General features: G+C 53.9%; 1 protein-coding gene across 5 annotated transcripts in view; it reads left to right on the top strand.

The window, feature by feature from the left end:
- The window catches only part of SPTAN1 (spectrin alpha, non-erythrocytic 1), a 63005-nt gene that overhangs the window by 36674 nt on the left and 6785 nt on the right, over positions 1 to 19546 (top strand). For 3 of the 5 annotated variants that reach the window (XM_039229475.1, XM_039229474.1, XM_039229472.1), the window contains 19 exons: positions 1642 to 1689; positions 2432 to 2523; positions 2812 to 2956; positions 3064 to 3245; positions 5290 to 5389; positions 5535 to 5732; positions 5830 to 5976; positions 6972 to 7075; positions 7158 to 7320; positions 7702 to 7716; positions 9529 to 9660; positions 9862 to 9999; positions 11499 to 11603; positions 13444 to 13652; positions 14347 to 14467; positions 14693 to 14814; positions 15178 to 15310; positions 16850 to 16948; positions 18816 to 18975. In XM_039229475.1, the coding sequence (XP_039085406.1) occupies positions 1642 to 1689; positions 2432 to 2523; positions 2812 to 2956; positions 3064 to 3245; positions 5290 to 5389; positions 5535 to 5732; positions 5830 to 5976; positions 6972 to 7075; positions 7158 to 7320; positions 7702 to 7716; positions 9529 to 9660; positions 9862 to 9999; positions 11499 to 11603; positions 13444 to 13652; positions 14347 to 14467; positions 14693 to 14814; positions 15178 to 15310; positions 16850 to 16948; positions 18816 to 18975 (2413 nt within the window). The remainder of the gene's footprint in view (positions 1 to 1641; positions 1690 to 2431; positions 2524 to 2811; positions 2957 to 3063; positions 3246 to 5289; positions 5390 to 5534; positions 5733 to 5829; positions 5977 to 6971; positions 7076 to 7157; positions 7321 to 7701; positions 7717 to 9528; positions 9661 to 9861; positions 10000 to 11498; positions 11604 to 13443; positions 13653 to 14346; positions 14468 to 14692; positions 14815 to 15177; positions 15311 to 16849; positions 16949 to 18815; positions 18976 to 19546) is intronic. The other 2 variants (XM_039229476.1, XM_039229473.1) reach the window with 1 other exon arrangement.

Below are 19546 nucleotides of genomic sequence, written 5' to 3'. Positions count from 1 at the left end.
CTGACAATGCAGAGCTGTGCAGAGCATGGGGCCTGCTTCAGACTCTGTCTCCCTCTCTCTCTCTCTGCCCCTCCCCCATTCGTGTGTGTGTGTGTGTGTGTGTGTGTGTGTGTGTGTGTTCTTGTGTTCTCTCTATCTCTCTCAAAAATAAACTTTTTTTTTTTTTTTTAATTTAAAAATGTGACCCTTAACGTAGAGGGAGCAAGGTGTTACATGGAAAAGCTCAGTATGATGGCATTTATGACCCACGTCGCTGCCAGAATAAACTTTGTAGATGTGGCCCTGTATAGTCAGGTGTGGCCCCGCCCACAGGATTGCAGTCCTGAAGGCCAGAGCAAGAACAAGGACATTACGTCTGTCTGCCTGGCCACTTGCCCCAGTGGTCTGTGGAATGCTTCTTGGAAGATACTAGATGTCGCAGAGAATTGTGAAAGGACAAACAAAAAGATATGCCAACCACAGCAACCACTGTTCCCCCCAGACGCAGGGAGGGTGCTTGACCAGGGTCTCTTGCTTCTGGCCTCCTCACGCCTCCTGGCCCTGATCGTTCTGCTCGTCAAAAAGGCTCCACATTGCGGGGAGCAGGCCTTTTACCCTTGATTCAGCGTTCTCCCCTTTTCTCAACCTTAATTGTTCTTCTGTAGCAACATATGATCATTGGTGATGTGAACGGGCAACACCCTTACCTGTCTAGCCTCTTGGCAGTTTTTCTGGTAAAGGGTATTTTTTACAGAAGCAGGTTTCAGATGCCCTTATAAATACCGAGGCCACCAAAATTACAAAAATAACCAGAAAATCCTTCCATTTCTGAAAAGGATTGGAGATACCGTGTTTTCTGACCCCTGTACACGCCCACACTGGTTGGAAGTGTCACTTGGGTGTGTCCTAGGAACACCCAAGGAGCCTGACGAGCCTGCCTCTCTGTCTGGTCTGGCCCGTCCTCCTCCCAGCATATTTGAATATTACAGGCATTGTAACGGGGCGTTTCTTTCAGACTAAAGTAGGTGGGCTCGGAGGTCCCAACGGGCATCTGATTCCCTTGATGAGAAGAAAGTTAATTCAGTGTTTTGTTCTGTTTGAGTTTGGTAAGGTTGTTGCCCTTTGTTCAGAGGGGACACTGTTGAAAAGAACAGCAGCCCAGAATCCAAGAAGAGCTATGAAGTTCTTGGTATATTTATTCAGTCTCCGCTGCCAGCGTTTGTTAAATTGGGTGTTTTCCGGACTGTTCTGTAGCATGAACCGGAAGGAGACATGAATACTTAGGTTTTGAGCTCTTTTTTCTGTCCAGCCAGCTGGTGTTTGGTTTTTATTTTTGACTAATCTCTACTCCCAACGTGGGGCTTGAACTCACAGTCCTGAGTCTCAGGCTCCACTGATGAAGCCTGCCCACGCCCTGCCCCATGCCAGCCTGCTGTTTTAATGGCGGCCGGCAGCACTCTGTCTTGACTCTTCAGCAAGTGACTTTAATCACATCGTGCACTTGGGTGCTTCGTGCCTTTCCACTGGCTGCTCGGAATTTTGACAGTATCCCTTTAAGATAATTTTTGTGGACAATTGGGACCTAATGGCGCTTCTCAAAATAGTCTCTTAATTGGCGGACACTTGATTAGTGTTGCTCTTCTGCTTCCCTCCCCTCCATAGTCTGCTCGCCTGATGGTTCACACCGTGGCCACCTTTAATTCCATCAAGGTAAGAGAGCACAGCCAGCCTCCTCGGCTCCCGCTTCCCTTCGCTGTTTTCCTTCTCCTGACTACTGCTGTTGCACTCGTCACCCCTCTGGGACCCAGTGTGTCCTGGACAAATGTCCACTCTTCATGCAGCAAGGCAGCGTGGTCGGCTTTCCCGGTCAAGAACTTGCTAGGTTTTAGTGGGAAAATTGGCCTTTCCTTCAGTGGTGGTAGGGGGGCCAGGGGCTGCATAAAGGACAGTGTCTGGAAGGCGGAGATGCCTCCCTTGCTTCCTCACAGGAGACATTTGGCCCCTTTCTGGTCCCCATGGTGTTTGGTACCTTCCAGCGCCAGGCCTCGCACACTCCTGCACCGCTCGGCCTGCTGTGGCCTGGGCTGCAGCAGGCCTCGGTGCCTGGGGTTAGTGGGCTTCGTTGCTCATGAAGCAGTTGCTCCGTGGCAGGCACTGGGCCAGGAGACGTGAGGGAGGGTGAGTGGCCGCATCTCTGCAGCCTCAGCGGGGATTCCAGGCCAGGTGCTCACAGCGTTCTCGCTGTCCGACGCGGCTGACGTTGCTGAGGTCCTTCCCTTCCGGGCTGTGCTCTCGTGTCTGGACTTAGCCGGGAAGGTCAGAGGCGGGAGGCGGTCTGGGCGCCAGCCTTTCCTTGCACGCTGGGCCCCGGCGCTTAGTTGTCTGCCCCGGGGCTGAGCCTGGCTCGGGCCCGTGGGGGAGGGGCGGCCCGGCTGACCGTGTCTTCCTGCAGGAGCTGAACGAGCGGTGGCGGTCCCTGCAGCAGCTGGCCGAGGAGCGCAGCCAGCTGCTGGGCAGCGCCCACGAGGTGCAGCGGTTCCACAGGTACGGGCGGCGCGGGGCCGGGGGCGTGCTGACCTCGGCAGGCCTGAGCTCGCTGACTTGGATCTGGTTGACGTCTGGGCTCTGGCGTCTGGGACACGGGTCATGGGGTAGCGTGCTCGGCAGACAGTGAGTGAGCGAATGAGCGTGTGTTCTTCTGCTCTGTTAGAGGTTTTCGTGGCAGCCGCTGACCGGTGTACAGGTGCCACAGCTGAATCCGTTTCTTGTCTCGCCCCGTACTCAGGGCAGCCACGCTCAGCGGTCGTTAACCTCCTGTGTGTCTCCCCTCAGAGATGCCGACGAAACCAAAGAGTGGATTGAAGAGAAGAATCAGGCTCTCAACACCGACAATTACGGCCACGACCTGGCCAGCGTCCAGGCCCTGCAGCGTAAGCACGAGGGCTTTGAGCGGGATCTGGCGGCCCTTGGCGACAAGGTGAGCGGTGGCGGTGCCCTCTGACGTCCTGGCTCCAGGCGGAGCGCAGCTGCTGCCGGGCGGAGCACGGCTCCCTCACTCTCCGACCCGCCGCCCTGTTCCCACAGGTCAACTCCCTGGGGGAGACAGCTGAGCGCCTGATCCAGTCCCACCCCGAGTCGGCCGAGGACCTGCAGGAAAAGTGCACCGAGCTGGACCAGGCGTGGGGCAGCCTGGGAAAGCGCGCGGACCAGCGCAAGGCCAAGCTGGGCGACTCCCATGACCTGCAGCGCTTCCTCAGTGACTTCCGGTACGGAGCGGAGAAGCCTACGCGCCGTCTCCCCCCATTTCCCACCAGACGCTCTTCTCTTTCTTCCTTAGAGGAGTCTTTCATGTGCCAGAGACGTGCCTGAGTGTCATCCACTCGTTTCATTCAGAGAAATTTCAAGGCTGGAGAGAAACAGAAGGAAGCAGTGAACACAGGGGACACCGTCACCTGTAGTCACCAGTGAAGTGCTTAGGACATTGGCTTAACCTCTAAACGCCTCCTTCTGTCTTGCTGACCTACCTGAAAGTCGGTTGCAGATTTGTGGCCCTTTACCTTTAAGTACTTGGTCACGTGTCTCCTGCAAACCAAGGTTTCCTACTCACCAAATACCCGAGTGTTACAGGTCCCCTACCCCCGCCCCCACCCCACGGCCTCACCCGGCCTGGCGGTGGTGTATCCAGCCCATGTCCAGTTTCTCAAGTGTGTGTTCGGTAGCCAGGGCTTACTTTTTGGTCCAGGATCCAGTTGAGAATTACTGTTGCCCCGATTGTGTGGTCTCCTTAATCTAGAACAGTATTCCTCTGCGCGGTCTTTCATGACCCTGACGGTGCTGAAGAGTCCAAACCACTTGTCTAGTGGAATGTCCTGGGACCTGGGACCTCAGTCTTTTTCAAGGCTACCTAGCGCTCCCCTGTGGGTGATCTGTGACTTGGTCCTTGGGACCCATTCAGGACAGGCACTTCTTTGTGGCATGCTTTGTGCCAACCGGGGTCTTGCACGTGTGTGTGTGTGTGTGTGTGTGTACATGTGTGTTTTATCGAGGCATTTCCTCTGTAGGGATAGGAGTGGACCAGCAGGTCTCTAGCAGGAGGTCCCAGTTAGGTTTTTTTTTGTTTTTTTATTTTTATTTTCCCGTTTTGAGGTAAAAGTCACATAACATAACAGTTACTTTTTTAATGCTTATTTTTAAAAGAGAAGGGGAGGGGCGCCTGGGTGGCTCAAGTGGTTAAGTGTCTGACTTCGGCTCAGGTCATGATCTCACGGTTCGTGGGTTTGAGCCCCGCGTCGGGCTCTGTGCTGACAGCTCAGAGCCTGGAGCTTGTTTCAGTCTGTGACTCCCTCTCTCTCTGACCCTCCCCTGCTCATGCTGTCTCTCTCTCTCTCTCAGAAATAAATAAAACATAAAAAAAAAATTAAAAGGTGATGGGAGACCATGTGCTGGTGGGGGAGGGATAGAGAGGGGGGTACAGAGGATCCAAAGAAGGTTCCAGGCTCTGAGCTGATAGCAGTAAGCCCAATGCGGGGCTGGAATCCATGAACCATGAGACCCTGACCTGAGCCCCTCAGGCACCCCCATATAGTTAGGTATTCTGAAGTGTATATAGTTCATTGGCAATTAGTGTGTTTGCTGCATTTTACGACGACGACCTCTCTGTACTTCTGAAACTTTTCGCTGCCCCAGAAGAACACCCGGAACCCCTTGAGGAATGGCTGCCCATCCCCCTCTCCTCGTCGAGTCTGCCTTCCATCTCTGTGGTTTTGCCTCTTGTGGGTGTATTTTATGGAAGGAAACATAGGACCTGTGACCTTACACGTTGATTTTTTGCGCCCTCATGTGCGGACATCAGTGAGGAGCTGGGTTCAGCACATGCGTAGGCCCAGGAGGGCCATGGGCTCGAAAAAAAGTGACTTCATCTGAAGCTGTGGGAAACGGAACCCTAGCTGTTGTCTCTTAGAGCCAGTTCCTCTGAGAAACGGAAGACTTGGGTTACAAACTTGGTTCATTGTCTTCTGAGAGATGCTTGAGTTTTTTGTTTTTTTTTTTTCTTTTTCAGTTTTTCTTAACATCTCAGTAAGTTGAACAAAAGGCTGTGAAATATTTTGCCCAGAGATGTAAATCAACTAGTTAACCATTCAGTAGATTGAGTAGTTAGTAGATAATGAGTTAACTGTGAACAATCATGCAGTAGGTTAACTAGTTAACCCCGAATAACATTCTGAGACCAGGATGGTGTAGTTCTTTTTCCTGGGCAGAAGCCTACTTGCCAGGTAACACAAGAGCTGCTTCTCTGGGTCTGCTTGCCAGGGACCTCATGTCTTGGATCAATGGAATACGAGGGTTGGTGTCCTCCGACGAGCTGGCCAAGGATGTCACTGGGGCTGAAGCCTTGCTGGAGCGACACCAGGTAGGGGGACCTGCCGGCCGAGCAGCAGAGAGGAGGTGGCACTGCGGGGCTCTGCCACCCGCTCTACCTTCTGCCGCGAGCCGGCGGCTGACATGACAGTGGGTGTCTAGAGTCCGTTATCTAACCCCTTCCCTCCTCTTGGCAGGAGCACCGAACGGAAATTGATGCCAGGGCTGGCACTTTCCAGGCATTTGAGCAGTTTGGGCAGCAGCTGTTGGCCCACGGGCACTATGCCAGCCCGGAGGTCAAGGAGAAGCTAGATATTCTCGATCGGGAGCGTGCGGGTCTGGAGAAGGCCTGGGCCCAGCGCAGGATGATGTTGGATCAGTGCCTTGAACTGCAGGTACGCGCGAGGGCCGTCGCTTCCTGCCCGCCGCGGGCTTTCTGGCCGGAGTCTCGCTGCCAGAGGCCCCATCTTCCCCCCGCCTCCCCTCCTGTAGCTGTTTCACCGGGACTGCGAGCAAGCGGAGAACTGGATGGCCGCCCGCGAGGCCTTCTTGAATACCGAGGACAAGGGGGACTCGCTGGACAGCGTGGAGGCTCTGATCAAGAAACACGAGGACTTTGACAAAGCAATTAACGTCCAGGTGAGCCCTTTGTGCCTTCAGGTCTGAATGTGGGTTTTTCCAGACGGACGTCTCCCTTTGTTGGCTTACTCTCCTTTCTGTGATAATGACTAGAATAAAAACTAGTCACTGACCTGCGTGAGTCAGAGTTTGGGATGCTCCCTTAAATTGAAGGACTTGATACTGAGTATTGAGCATACAAAGGAAAAACAGTGCCCTTTACACCTGCAGCAGATACCTGTACGGTCCAGGGAAAATGACACATAGAAAATGGTGTTTAAAGCTTCTGTATAGGGGCACCTGGGTGGCTCAGTCGGTTGAGCATCCAACTTCGGCTCAGGTCAAGATTTCATGGTTCGTGGGTTCGAGCCCCACGTTGGGCTCTGTGCTCACAGCTCAGAGCCTGGAGCCTGCTTCGGATTCTGTGTCTCCCTCTCTCTCTCTCTGATCCTCCCCTGCTCGTGCTCGCTCGCTCTCTTCTCTCACTCTCTCTCTGAGAAATTAAAAAAAAAAAAAAAAAGCTTCTGTATATAAAATCTGGTATTTCTGAGGTTTTACCGGGGAAGCCACAGAGAAGAAATTTTTCTTCTTTAAGAAATTTCTTAAAGAAATTTATTTAAGAAATTAAAGCAGAGAAAAACGTGTGGGTAAGGAAACAGTGTGTGAACAGAAACACCTCAGGAAGATGGGAACCTTTTTGATTTATAAAATCATCTTGTTGAAATCTGACGCCCTTTTCCCATGAGCTTGATTGTGTGTGTGACAGTGCCTGGTGTCATAGCTCCCGTCCCCAGTGTGACCTGGAGTCTTCTTGAGTTAAACTCTACTCTCGTAGTGGTCGAAATCAAGCTTTCTTGTAGCCTTTTACTCTCCTTCTAAAGTGTCAGTGTATTCTGATCCTGCCACCAGCTAGTTCCCAGTCACCCAAGAATAACCGTTCTCTTTATAAGACCTGCGGGCCGGGCCATGCTGGGCCGTCCCACCCACCTTGACCTCCCGCCTTTGTTCGCCGCCAGGAAGAGAAGATCGCCGCCCTCCAGTCCTTTGCTGACCAGCTCATCGCCGCCGGCCACTATGCCAAGGGTGACATCGCCAGTCGACGCAACGAGGTTTTGGACAGGTGGGTGTTGCGTGGTGCTGACCGGCCTCCCGGCCTGTCCTGTTCTGAGGGACACTCACCTTTGGGCTCGGTTTCACTTCAGGTGGCGACGCCTAAAAGCCCAAATGATTGAGAAGAGATCAAAGCTTGGAGAATCGCAGACGCTCCAGCAGTTCAGCCGGGACGTGGATGAGATCGAGGCTTGGATCAGCGAGAAACTGCAGACGGCGAGTGATGAGTCCTACAAGGACCCCACCAACATCCAGGTGAGCAGATGCCAGTGGCCGCTCATCCCCGAGGGGGCGCCCGGGGCGGCGAGCGGGGCAGGCTGTTAGGGGTGGCGTCTAGAGGAGGAGGCTGTGCCTGAAGACCGGCTGCTTGCGTCTGGGCTGGAGCCGGGGAAGACTCCTCTGCGAAGCCGAACCAGCGGAGGAGGGTCACCGGGCGGTCAGGCTCGAGACCGGGCTCGCCTCCTCTGGCCCCGCAGGAGCCGCGTCCGCCCTGCAAAGTCTGCGCGGTCCCCTCTGTTTGCCCCGAGCGGCGGCCCTTCCCAGGGGGAGTAGGACAGCAAAACGAACTGCTGTTTAAGGGCTGAGATGCGCGCTCACCTCAGTGCACTCAACTCTTGTCTTAATCTATTTTTGTAGCTTTCCAAGCTGCTGGTAAGTTTTTAATTTTTTAAACGACTTTTAGTGAAACGCGCTCCAGTGTTTGTCCTTCTGCATAGATCCTTGTTGTGGCCACATGCAGTCAGCTTGTGTCTCCTCACCCGTGCTTCTCATTTCTAATGATCCATCACACCATCAGGCGTCCCTGTGGGAAGTGGCTTTCTCTGTCCTAATGAGCCTGCCACCCTGCGCCTCCTCCCCTCTCCCCATGTGTCACTGAGGCAAGTTCTGTGCAATGTTTGATTTGGGGGCAGTAGTTAACTGCTGTCTTTCCGGGGGCACTTCTTTAAAAAAAAAAAAAATTAGATAATCAGCTTTGTGTAGACTCGTGCTCAACGGCTCGTGGAAGCGAAGGGCAGGCAGTGTAGCGCGGTGCGTTTTCTGACGCACCCAGACTGCCATCCGGTGGGGCCGGTCCCTGGAGAGGGACCGTTAAAGAACCACATAGAAGCAGATGGTCTGCTTCCAAATCTAACTGGGACCGGGGCTGAGGGGTTAAGGAAGAAGGCGGGACATGATCACTCAGGGGGTTAGGGAAGAGGATTTTCAGTCAAAATGTAGCTCAGATATCGCTTTAAACAAATGGAAACAAGGAAGAAACAGAACAGGTGGGGTTTGAGGAGTGAAGAGAGTGAGAAATAGAAGCAGGGGCTTGGACGGGGGTCAGGTGGGATTGGACCCTTCCGGGTCTCAGCCGGGGCTCAGGCACCGGCGTGCGTGAAGGTGCCACCTCGACGTGAGTGCCACGTTGCCCCCCCGAGCAGCTCCATGCTTGACAGTTTCCTGCCCCTGAAATGAAACATTCAATGCAGAATCCTTCCCCAACCGTGCTAGTTTTTTTGTCTTTTAGGTATTTTTTCCCCCCAAATAATACTCTTCCTGGACCCTCCCTTCTCACCCAGAATTGTGCCACAGCTGTGTCCTTGCGCTGTTCCTTGTGGTGTTTCCTAAACCTTGTTTCTTTGTGGATTTTTTTTTTTAATTTATGTATTTACTTTGAGGCGTGGGGTCGGGGGAGTGGCAGAGCGAGAGGAGAAACAGAATCCTGACACAGGGCTCCATCTCACAAGCCGTGAGATCGTGACCTGAGCCGAGACCTAGAGTCAGACGCTTAACCGACTGAGCCGCCCAGGTGCCCTTCTTTGTGCCTTCTTGATCATGCCTTCCAGCCCCAGCACCAGGAGCCAGTGGCTCCCCCACCCTCTCCTTGCCTGGCAGAAGGAAGTTGCTAGCTACTGTCAAGCTTGGGTATTGACCGTATTCACGAGTTTTGATTAACGTCAGCATGAGAAGGCAGCAAAGCCAAGGCCAAGCAGCTGTAGATTCTCCTCTGTCAGTGGAGGGTCGGCCTGACAGTGTAGTGATCTCGGCCCTACAGGAGGAGTGGGCCACACGGGTGTTATCTGTTAGATGCTCTGTCCGCTAAGGAGAAAGCCGTGGAGGGAAATTGATCTCCCAGTAAATTAAAAACTGCAGTCGGCTGTTGCTGTTTCATATAGAATGTTCGAAGGGATATAATCTAGGACTTCCCTCCAGATAGCCAGTCTGGCTGGTTTAAAAACGGACTCAGTTCATCTACTCCTGAGTGGGTTCGTTTCCTCTCCTGGCGCAGACCTGCCGAACTCCCAACACTGATCCCTGAGATACGTCGTAAGTTCGGTATCCGCCGTCACTAGAAACATTGCCACTTGCCCCCAGTTCTTTCAGTTTCCTACCACTTTCCCTTCCTCCTGACAGTCCCTCATCCCTGAAAAGATGCGACCTCGCAGGAGCTGGTTTTGAAAGGTGTTCTTTCTGGTGTTTCAGAGCAAGCACCAGAAGCACCAGGCCTTCGAGGCGGAGCTACACGCCAACGCCGACCGGATCCGCGGCGTCATCGACACGGGCAACTCCCTCATCGAGCGCGGGGCCTGTGCCGGCAGCGAGGATGCTGTCAAGGTACAGTCAGCATGACGATGACTTTGAAATACAGTCCTAAGAGCATAAGCCGAGCTGTGCGTGATACAGATGGGGGACGTTGGGAGGATGGCACTCGTGAGGTCTTCTGTTCCCTCTCACCGCGTGTCACTCGGTGGGAGGAGGGGCGGCTGCTCCCTGTTGATCAGCGACCCCCATGGCTCCTTCCTTTCCCTTCTCCAGGCCCGGCTGGCGGCCTTAGCTGACCAGTGGCAGTTCCTGGTGCAGAAGTCAGCCGAAAAGAGCCAGAAACTGAAAGAAGCCAACAAGCAGCAGAACTTCAACACTGGAATCAAGGACTTTGACTTCTGGCTCTCCGAGGTAATGGCGGGTGTCCCTTCCCACCCCTGAAGCGTTTCTGGGCGTTTGGGATAACAGGCCGGCCGGTGAGCCCCAGGCCTCCCCCGGTGCCCCTTTTCATAGAAATCTTCATTATCAGAGAAGAGTTGTGTATTTTAGCGATTTATTAGCAAAGGGAATGAATGTGTCAACAAGAGCTTCATTTTGGCAGGAGCCAGGCTATAGTTCCCTCCTCTCCAGAGGGGGTGCAGATAGATAGCGATGATGTGGACTGTTTGGCAGCCCTGGTGAGTCTGTGCCCAGAAGGAAACCAAAGTAGCAGTTGAGTGAGGAGGCCAGAGTGGGTAGAAAATTTGGGGAGTAGAGAAAGCATAAAGAAATAGAAATTTTTAGGGGCGCCTGGGTGGCTTAGTCGGTTAAGCGTCCGACTTTCCGACTTTCGCTTAGGTCATGATCTCGCGGTTCGTGGGTTCGAGCCCCGCTTCGGGCTCTGTGCTGACTGCCAGCTCAGAGCCTGGAGCCTGTTTCATTCTGTGACTCCCTCTCTCTCTGACCCTCCCCTGCTCACGCTCTCTCTCCTAGAAATAAATAAAAAACATTTAAAAAAAAAAAAAAGAAATAGAAATTTTTAGAGACCACTTTTTTTTTTTAATTTAAAAAAAGTTTTTTTTAATGTTTTATTTATTTTTGAGAGAGAGAGTGAGACCGCGTGAGCAGGGGTGGGACAGAGAGAGAGAGAGAGACACACACACAGAATCCGAAGACTGGCTCCAGGCTCTGAGCTAGCTCTCGGCACAGAGCCCAACGTGGGACTCGAACCCACGAACCGTGAGATCGTAACCTGAGCCGAAGTCGGATGCTTAACCGACTTAGCCACCCAGGCTCCCCTTTAGAGACCACTTTTAACGTCTGTCTCTCATCTACGTGGATTTCCTTGAACATTAGCGTAGCTGTATTTTTATATATAGTTGAGCTCCTGACGGAACTTTTCATTAGTACGTGTTGGGAGTGCAGCCCTAGGTCACTGTAAAGCCTTCTGAAATGTTGGAATAACTGCCTGGGTCCATCACAGATGGGCCGTAGCTTAATCGTTCCCACACTGTTCCCGGCTCTTCGGTGGGACATCTGTGCTGAACACCTTTGCATATCTTTGTATAATCTTTGCATAATCTTTGTCCCTGCTGCCAGTTCTTCCCCTGGGGGAGGTTCCTCGAAGTGGGATTGCTGCGCACTTGGCCCCTGTGTCTCCATGAAGGCTCCATGACCCTACAGCTGTAGTGTTTCCAGTCCTGGGCTCTCGAGTCTGCATTTGATTGACAGGGAGGGAGAAGGACTCAGGCTGCACCGGCTGGTACAGACCGAGTCGCTGTAGCAACAGTACCCAGTGATTGACACGCCTGCAGCTGGCCAAAGGCCTGGCCAGACAGCGGCGTCCTGGGTCTTCCCGAGCACTCAGCGTGCATCCTGCAGTGCCGGGCACCGCACGGCAGCCTCTTCCCGCTTTTGTGTTTCGCCACCAGGTGGAGGCCCTTCTGGCATCTGAGGATTACGGCAAAGACCTGGCTTCTGTGAACAACTTGCTGAAGAAGCACCAGCTGCTAGAGGCGGACATATCTGCCCATGAGGTGATGAGAGGGGGTGGCCGGCACCTTTGGGGAAGCAGTGTGATGTCTGGCGGGTCAAGCCTCGATCTCAAACGTTGTGGCCTCTGGCCCGTTTTATGCACAGCACTGTGACTGAAGTCCCCCTGGGGGAGCTTACGTGGGTTTTTTCTGTCCATATTTACTGTAATTCGTTACATTTTAAAAGTTAAATTAAAAAAAAGTCTCCAGGGATTTTTGTCATTCTCAAAATGACAAAGTCCTAGAAGTGGAGAACAGAACAGCGGTCTCCAGGAGTTAGGCACAGGGCTGGGGTGCAGCGAACGAGGAAGGACAGAGATAGTCCTTTGTGCTCACAGAGCAAGGTCTCTCGCTTTAGTTACACGAATCTGCACGTGGGGACAGAGTGTGTGGAAGTACTTGCGCCCCCAGAGACACACACGGATGCTTATGAAGTTGGTGAAATGTGACTAAGGTCCGTGCACTGCACGGGTGTCCCGCCCGGTCCTGCTGGCGTCGCGGCAGCTGCCACTGTGGGGAGAGGCCAGCTGCAGGGCGCACAGAGGTTGTACTGCTTTTACAGCTTCTCGTGAGCCAGTAACCATTTCAAAATGACAAGAGTAAAACTGAGAACGTGTTTATTTACCTAAAGTAACAACACGCTCATGAAAAATTAACACGAGTAACATTCTCTCTGGATGGTCATTCTGTATTTCCAAAACCAAAGAAGGAGCAAAGAGGGGCAGCGGCCTTAATTTTGCACGTTTCTTGAGTATCTGGCGTAATGGAATACAGCTGGATTCTCGTAGCTGCTTCTGAATTCTGTTTGTGGGAGTGCTGGATACGGTGCAAACCTGGCCTCCCCCCGGGAGTTAGGGAAGGGAGCAGTATTTTAATTCAGGTGATGACAGATAGGCTGACCCCAAACTCCGTACGTGGTAGTTGCATAAAGCTTAGTTGCAAAGTAGACTCTGAAACTCTATTGATCAGTGTTTCATACCATTTAATGTTAAAATCCATGGGTCCATCTTGGACTTTGCAAGTTGTTGTTTTTTAACCCATGTGTGATGTTACAAAATCATTTGGAAAACGTTCTGAGTTAATGTAAGACTTCTAAACGTTGGCACATCTTGTTATATGATCTCACATGTGCATTCTGACATCAAAGCCAGTCTCAACGGGAAAATCTTCACAGGTTGAGCCACTGTCAAGCGGTACAAGGTGAACGTACATCTGCTGGAATTCTCGTTTTCATGTGAAAGTTCAGATTTTCTTTGTCGCAGCAAACTCGGTCTTCCTAAAAGTGACAGTGTTCTCTTTATTTGTTCTCAACACGTATTTGTCAGATATCGATGTCTGGATGATCGTGATTTGCTGGTCATTGTTCTTTCGCGTGAAAATGATGGCCCATGAGACAGCGGCTAGTTGGGCTCATGGCACGTGCTCCTTCGCAGGACGGTCCTCGAGCCGGAGTACGTGGTGGAAGTATTTTGTCACACAGGATGTTAAAAGTGGCCTGGACTCTAAGATGGATATTTAATAGCACTAACAGCTTCTGCTTTTACAAGGATGCCCCTTAGGGAAAGAGCGTGCCCAGGAAGGACGGGATTCCTGCTGGCTTGGTGTTGAGCCAAGGCGTCGGCACCCCACCCACCCCCCGCTGTTGTATCGTGGTGCAAACCCTCCCCATGGCGAAAGGGGCGCATGATGTCTGTGTGTGGTTAAGAAAGTAGTTTTGAAGCCTTAGAACCGCAGGGCCCCATGTGCTGCACTTTGGGGATCGTCTGCACCACATGGCCTGTTGGTGAGGAGGATCACGGGAGTCCCAGGCTTCTCATCCCTCCGGCCGTGTGCCCTGCCCCAGGATCGCCTGAAGGACCTGAACAGCCAGGCGGACAGCCTGATGACCAGCAGCGCCTTCGACACCTCCCAGGTGAAGGAAAAGAGGGACACCATCAACGGTCGTTTCCAGAAGATCAAGAACATGGCAGCCTCCCGGCGAGCAAAGCTGAACGAATCCCATCGCCTGCACCAGTTCTTCCGGGACATGGATGATGAGGAGTCCTGGATCAAGTACGTGTCTTTGGGGCTTCCTTCTGGGCCCTCCGGGACGCCCGCTGAGCCGCGGGTGGCGGGCTCTGGGAGCCACGGGCGGAGCAGGCGTCCGGAGCTCCTGGCCGTAAGGTCTTGCCCTCTCCAGAGAAGTGTGGCAGAACGTGCTGGGTCCCTCCTGGTGCGCCGGTGTGCTGTGACAGGGTCACCGATGGCCTCTGGGTGGGGGCAGCACCTCACGGCTGCGCCAGGATCCCTGGGGAGCTTGACCGCTGCCCCTCTGGAGACGACAGCCTAATCTCCCAGCAGGACCAGTCCACGGAGGCAGGAGGTTGTCTGTCACTCCTCCCCCGTCACAGAGTTGCTGTGGCTCTATGTAAACACACCACTATTTATGAACAAAATCCTGTTTCCTATTCCTCACTTCCTTAAAAAATTATATCTGTATGTTTGTATATTTCTATGTGTGATGTGTACACACTTGGTCAAGTAGGGTTGATAGGGAGACAGCCCGCTAGGCTCCCCCAGGTACATACGTGGGCGTGTGTCGTTTGGGAAGTAGAGGCTTTCGTCTCTCGCACCCTGGCAAGGATTTTTGTGGAGAGATTGGTAGGCGTAGGCAGAGGACATTGTGGCGCCTGTAGGCTTCACAGCTCGTGAGGCACCCGTCCGGCTGAAGACACGCGGGTGCAGAGTGCCTGTCGGTGTCGTCCAGGGAGAAGAAGCTGCTGGTGAGCTCCGAGGACTACGGCCGAGACCTCACGGGCGTGCAGAACCTGCGGAAGAAGCACAAGCGGCTGGAGGCGGAGCTGGCGGCGCATGAGCCCGCGATTCAGGTGAGCGGCCGCTTCCGGCCAGGACACTGGGGGGGCAGGGATGGATGGGCCCCAGAGACACACAGAGAGATCTTTTGTTCTTGTCCGTTTCCCTGAGGCCTACGGTGCTTATGAGCCCTCGTTCCAAACCCTGAAGGAAAAAGTTGGGATGTGATGCTGAGGTCTCTTCCTGGATGCACCTAGAAGCAGGTGATAGCTGTTGGTGTGACCCTTCTTGCCTGTCAGGGTGTCCTGGACACTGGGAAGAAGCTGTCCGATGACAACACCATTGGGAAGGAGGAGATTCAGCAGCGTCTGGCCCAGTTCGTGGAGCACTGGAAGGAGCTGAAGCAGCTGGCGGCAGCCAGGTCAGCGGCCAGAGGAAGGCGCGCGTGTCCCGCATCTGGGTGCAGCCTGCGAGGCCGGACTCGGTGCTTCCGGGCCCTCCTGCCACCGCCTGGACCCTTTTCTTGCCTGTGCAAGTACCACGGCTGGCTTGCTCAGAGCCACTTCTGACAGCCCGTGTTCAGCTGGTCCCGTGATGTGGGTCTGAACCCGGCATTTGGTTCCCAAATTTCACATTTGAACGATGCTGTCTCTGCTGCATATTACACAGAGGGCTTGACGGAACCATTTACGTCCCCCCGTGAATATTTGTGAGCAGAAATTAGCTGTCGGAGTTAAAGTGAGACCGTATCAATGGCTGATTGTTTTCTATCTCCTGTAATTAGGGGCCAGCGGCTGGAAGAGTCCTTGGAGTATCAGCAGTTTGTAGCCAATGTGGAGGAGGAAGAAGCCTGGATCAATGAGAAAATGACGCTGGTAGCCAGTGAGGACTACGGAGACACGCTCGCTGCCATCCAGGTCAGAGAGGTTGGCGCGGCTGCCTGCCGGTTGGGTCAGTGGCTGCGTTCACGCCAGGAGGGCTCTCGGCCAGCAGCCGCCATGGTCTCCGGTTGGTTTCAGTCCTCCAGACTACATGCCAGAGACCCTCTCCCTCTGGACAGATTCGCCCTTGGCAGCCCGAGCCCCATGGTCGGTCAGGCGGCCCCGTTTCCATGGGTGACCCAGGGGCCCCTGGGGCCCTTGGCTTGGGACGTGCAGCAGCAGGAAGCTGTGGGCCTGTAGTTCTGGAGGCTGGAAGGCTGACATCAGGGTACAGACAAGACCTCGTTCTCTTGAGAATTTTGGGGGAGGCTCATCCCTGCCTCTTCTAGCTTCTCCCTGGCGTTCTGTGGCTTGTGGCAGTCTCTGTTTTACGTGGCCCTGCCTTCTGCCTTTCTCTCTGGCTCTGTGTCCAAATTTCCCTTTCAAAGGACACAAATCCTGCCGGATTAGGTCCCACCCCAGTGACCTCAGGTGACCTTGGTTATACCTGCGTCTGCAGACACCTCAGTTCCACATTCATAGGTGCTGCGCAGCAGTTAGGATGTCCTTGTTTTCAGGGGACACGCTTCAGCCCGCTCCCTGAGCACACAGGCAGCTGAGGCCCTGTCACAGCCTTACAGACAGCAGCATCTTGTTCCCCGTGGTAGCATCGCTTTCAAGTGGCACCCCTCGCAGCACCAAGATGGGGTCTGTGGGCCAAGGAGCCCCGACAGCGTCCCTGGTGGCTGGCACACCTCCGTTCCCCTCCTCACCTCCCTCCGGCTTCCTTGCTCAGCTGCCATAGACAGCATTGAAAGTGGCAGGGGTGGAAGCTTCAAGGCTTAGCCTCAGGCGTCACACGACACCATCCACGCTCTGCGTGGTCACAAGCAGGCCTGGGCTACGGGCTGGATGAACAGCCTCCCCTCTTGCTGGGAGGAGCCACACATGGTCGAAACTTCCCGTATCTGGGCCACCAGCTATGGAGACAGAGTTTGCCTTCCCAAGAGTCTGGGTAGCCCCTGAGCCACGTTCTGCTTGCTTGCTCCCACGTTGGCAGGAGGGGTTTCCCGTCTTCTGCACGGTCCTGGCCGCTACGAGCCTGCGCAGAGGCCCCGTCTCCGCTCCTTCACTTGTACTCAGAGGGGAGACTTAGAAGGTCGCTCGATTAGGACATGAACTCTAGGGAAACTGTTTGGTTGGGTGTGTCTTAAGCTTGCGTGGTGTCGCGTGTTTTCTGTGTGGCCTTGTGAGGGGGAGAGGGACACTGTAGCGGTGGATTAACAGGAGTTGCCCCTTCAGAAAGGCCTTCCCTGACGTCCGTTCTCTAGCCCAGCCCGCTGCTGGGTACTTGCTGCGTCCTGCTTTTTACCACCTTTATGATGACCTGCTAGCCTCGGTCCCTGTGGTCTCAGCCTCGAGCTAGACTGGGACGCGTGTGAGGTCAGGCGACTTACAGCTCCGTGCCCCGTCCCCGCTGTCCGGCACTGGCACACGCCAGGCTCTCAGCAGCTGGCCTTTGTGCTTCCACCACAGGGTTTACTGAAGAAACATGAAGCTTTCGAGACAGATTTCACTGTGCACAAGGACCGTGTGAATGACGTCTGCAGTAACGGACAAGACCTCATTAAGAAGGTGAGCCTGGGCTTACCTCCCACACCAGGAACGCAGGCCCACACAAAGTCCGTCTGCCTGTCTGTCTGCCCCCAAGAACGGTTTGCATGGAGACTGGTAGCAGTTCCATTCCCGTATTTTATAAAGAGAGAGGTTATACGATTGGCCGGATGTTTTCCCCCTTCCTGACCCAGTTGGTACAGTTACGCTACAGCACTTCCATTTCCTGCCTTAATTAAGCAGAGACGCATCCCCGCTGCTCCCTCTCCTCGTCACTCGGGGGGTACAAGCTGTTTACAGAAGTAGTAGTAAACACGAGGAAAATAAAGCCACCAGAAGATTCGATCACTGGCAAGGTCTTCACGCCTCACCTTCCTGACTGCCCCACACATAGAGCCCTCCAGATAGGGTAGGTCCAGTTCCATCGATTTACATCGCTCTGTGAAGCCCGGCTGCTGTCCAGGATGTTTTAGAAACAAATGTGTTAAAATCATGAGGTTTATTTCCGTCCAGCAGCCCCTGAGGGAGGGCAGACGGGAGGGTCTTGGGCTTTCTCGCTGACAGTGAAGTCAGGTCACTCCACGTTGGCGCTCCAGACTAAGCGTGGTGCCGCCTTTGGTCACGACGGAGTCATGCGATCACATAGGTGCGGTGACAGATGTTCAGTACCACGAGACAAGCACCTTCTAACAACTGTAACTTCCTGTTGCTAACGTAACAAGTAGATAAGATTTCTCGTCACAGGATTTGCTCCTACAAGCCTGGCCTTAAGATAGAGCCCTGGTCCGTAGGAGGTAGTGAATGTTCAAGTCCATGTCGCTGCAGCGCTTTTCTCCTTTGTGCTGTGGCCAACAGACAGGAAGCCAGTTTCAGATACGTACCATGTATGGATAGAGATGCGGCCTGTGGACGATCGCTGTGCGCACACATTCCTGCAGCGTGTCCGCTGTTCCCGCGGCCTGGGCAGTGACTGGGTTGCAAATATTCTGCAGCCTTCCAGCAAACAGTCCGGTGCTTTGCTGTCAGCAACAATCTTTGTTTCCTCCCCGAGTTTCTCTCTACACTTTATGCTGACTTGTGTATGGTTTCAAATAGTTTATCCAAGACTGAATCTGAGTGGGGCTCAGGAATTGTCAGTGTCCGCTTTTTCTGAACCATTGGTTTTTTAATTTGTTTTTTTGTTTTTTTAATATTTGTTTATTGTCGAGAGAGAGACTGAGTACAGGCAGAAGAGGGGCAGAGAGAGGGAGACACAGAATCCCAAGCAGCCTCCAGGCTCTGAGCTGTCCACACAGAGTCCAGTGCGGGGCACAAACTCATGAACTGCGAGATCATGACCTGAGTCCAAGTTGAACGCTTAACCGACTGAGCCCCCCAGATGCCCCTCTGAACCGTTGTTTTTGTCGCATGTGTATAGTCACCATTATTTGGATGCGTAGTAGTTCATAACCGTGTGGGCCTTTTCTGGTTTTGTTGTGGAGAATGCTGACGAGGGGCCCTGGGGGCTCAGTCGGTGGAGTGTTCAACCCTTGGTCTCAGTTTAGGTCTTGATCCCTCAGTTTAGGGTCGTGAGTTCAGACTTGGCACTGGGTGGGTAGGAAGCTGTACGAAAAAAAAAAAAAAACCCACACTAACGAACACATCATTAAGACATTCCAGCATGTTCCTTCCTCAGTGTTTCTTAAGAACTCATTCCTGTGAGTGGAACTGCCAGCATTCACCCTCTCAAGGCTTGTACTCCGTGTTGCCCGTAGAGAAGCCTTCCCACTCTCCCCGCAGCAGGAGGGCAGTGGGGCACACGGCCGCCCAGCGGGCAAGGAGGGCACGGGCCGGGGAGCTGCGGCCGGAGGTGAGGCTGACCGGAGTGTGCCTTCTCTTCGTGGCCTAGAACAATCACCATGAGGAGAACATCTCTTCAAAGATGAAGGGCTTGAATGGGAAGGTGTCCGACTTGGAGAAGGCTGCCGCCCAGAGGAAGGCAAAGCTTGATGAGAACTCGGCCTTCCTTCAGTTCAACTGGAAGGCCGACGTGGTGGAGTCGTGGATCGGTGAGTGAGCTGAGCGCCGGCCCGGCCGCAGGTGTCCTTTCCTCCTCGGCCAGGAAGAGCGGTGCAGGCCCGGAGCGCCTCTGCTGCCTAAGCAGTTGGTTTTCTTCTGCAGAGAAGAAAAGGACCTACTGCAGGTGTATCTGAGATCCCCCCACCAGGACACAGCCACGTCCTGAGGCCGAGAGCGGGCGCCTCCGCGGTGCTCGGCACCGGGCCCACACAAGGGTTAATAAAACAAAAACCCTTAACGTGGGAAGGAGCTGTAGGCATCGCAGCGCAGCCAAAACGGCACGGTAGCGGGCGCGCAACTGCACTGTCCCCTAGCCTCCCCGGGCCCGGGGGGCAGTCCGCTCCTGGGCCTGGGGGGACCAGACTCTGACTTCAGGACCCTTGGGCCCATGGTGGTTGCTGTCACTTAAGCGACAGTTGAACCACAATCCAGGATGGGCTGGAAGGACCTCGTCCTGGCCTGGCAGCAGGGAGGAGAGAGCCGGCTGGCACGGGGCCGGGATTGAGGCATCCACAGGGTGATCGCGTGCCTCAGTCTTCTCAGCTCGCCTCACTGTAGCAA

This window comes from Hyaena hyaena, unplaced genomic scaffold, assembly GCF_003009895.1.
Source record: "Hyaena hyaena isolate Hyena2069 unplaced genomic scaffold, ASM300989v1 scaffold_38, whole genome shotgun sequence".
Lineage (NCBI taxonomy): Eukaryota > Metazoa > Chordata > Mammalia > Carnivora > Hyaenidae > Hyaena > Hyaena hyaena.
The sequence above is the reverse complement of the archived record's forward strand: the minus strand, read 5'-3'. Positions and strand labels throughout refer to the sequence as shown.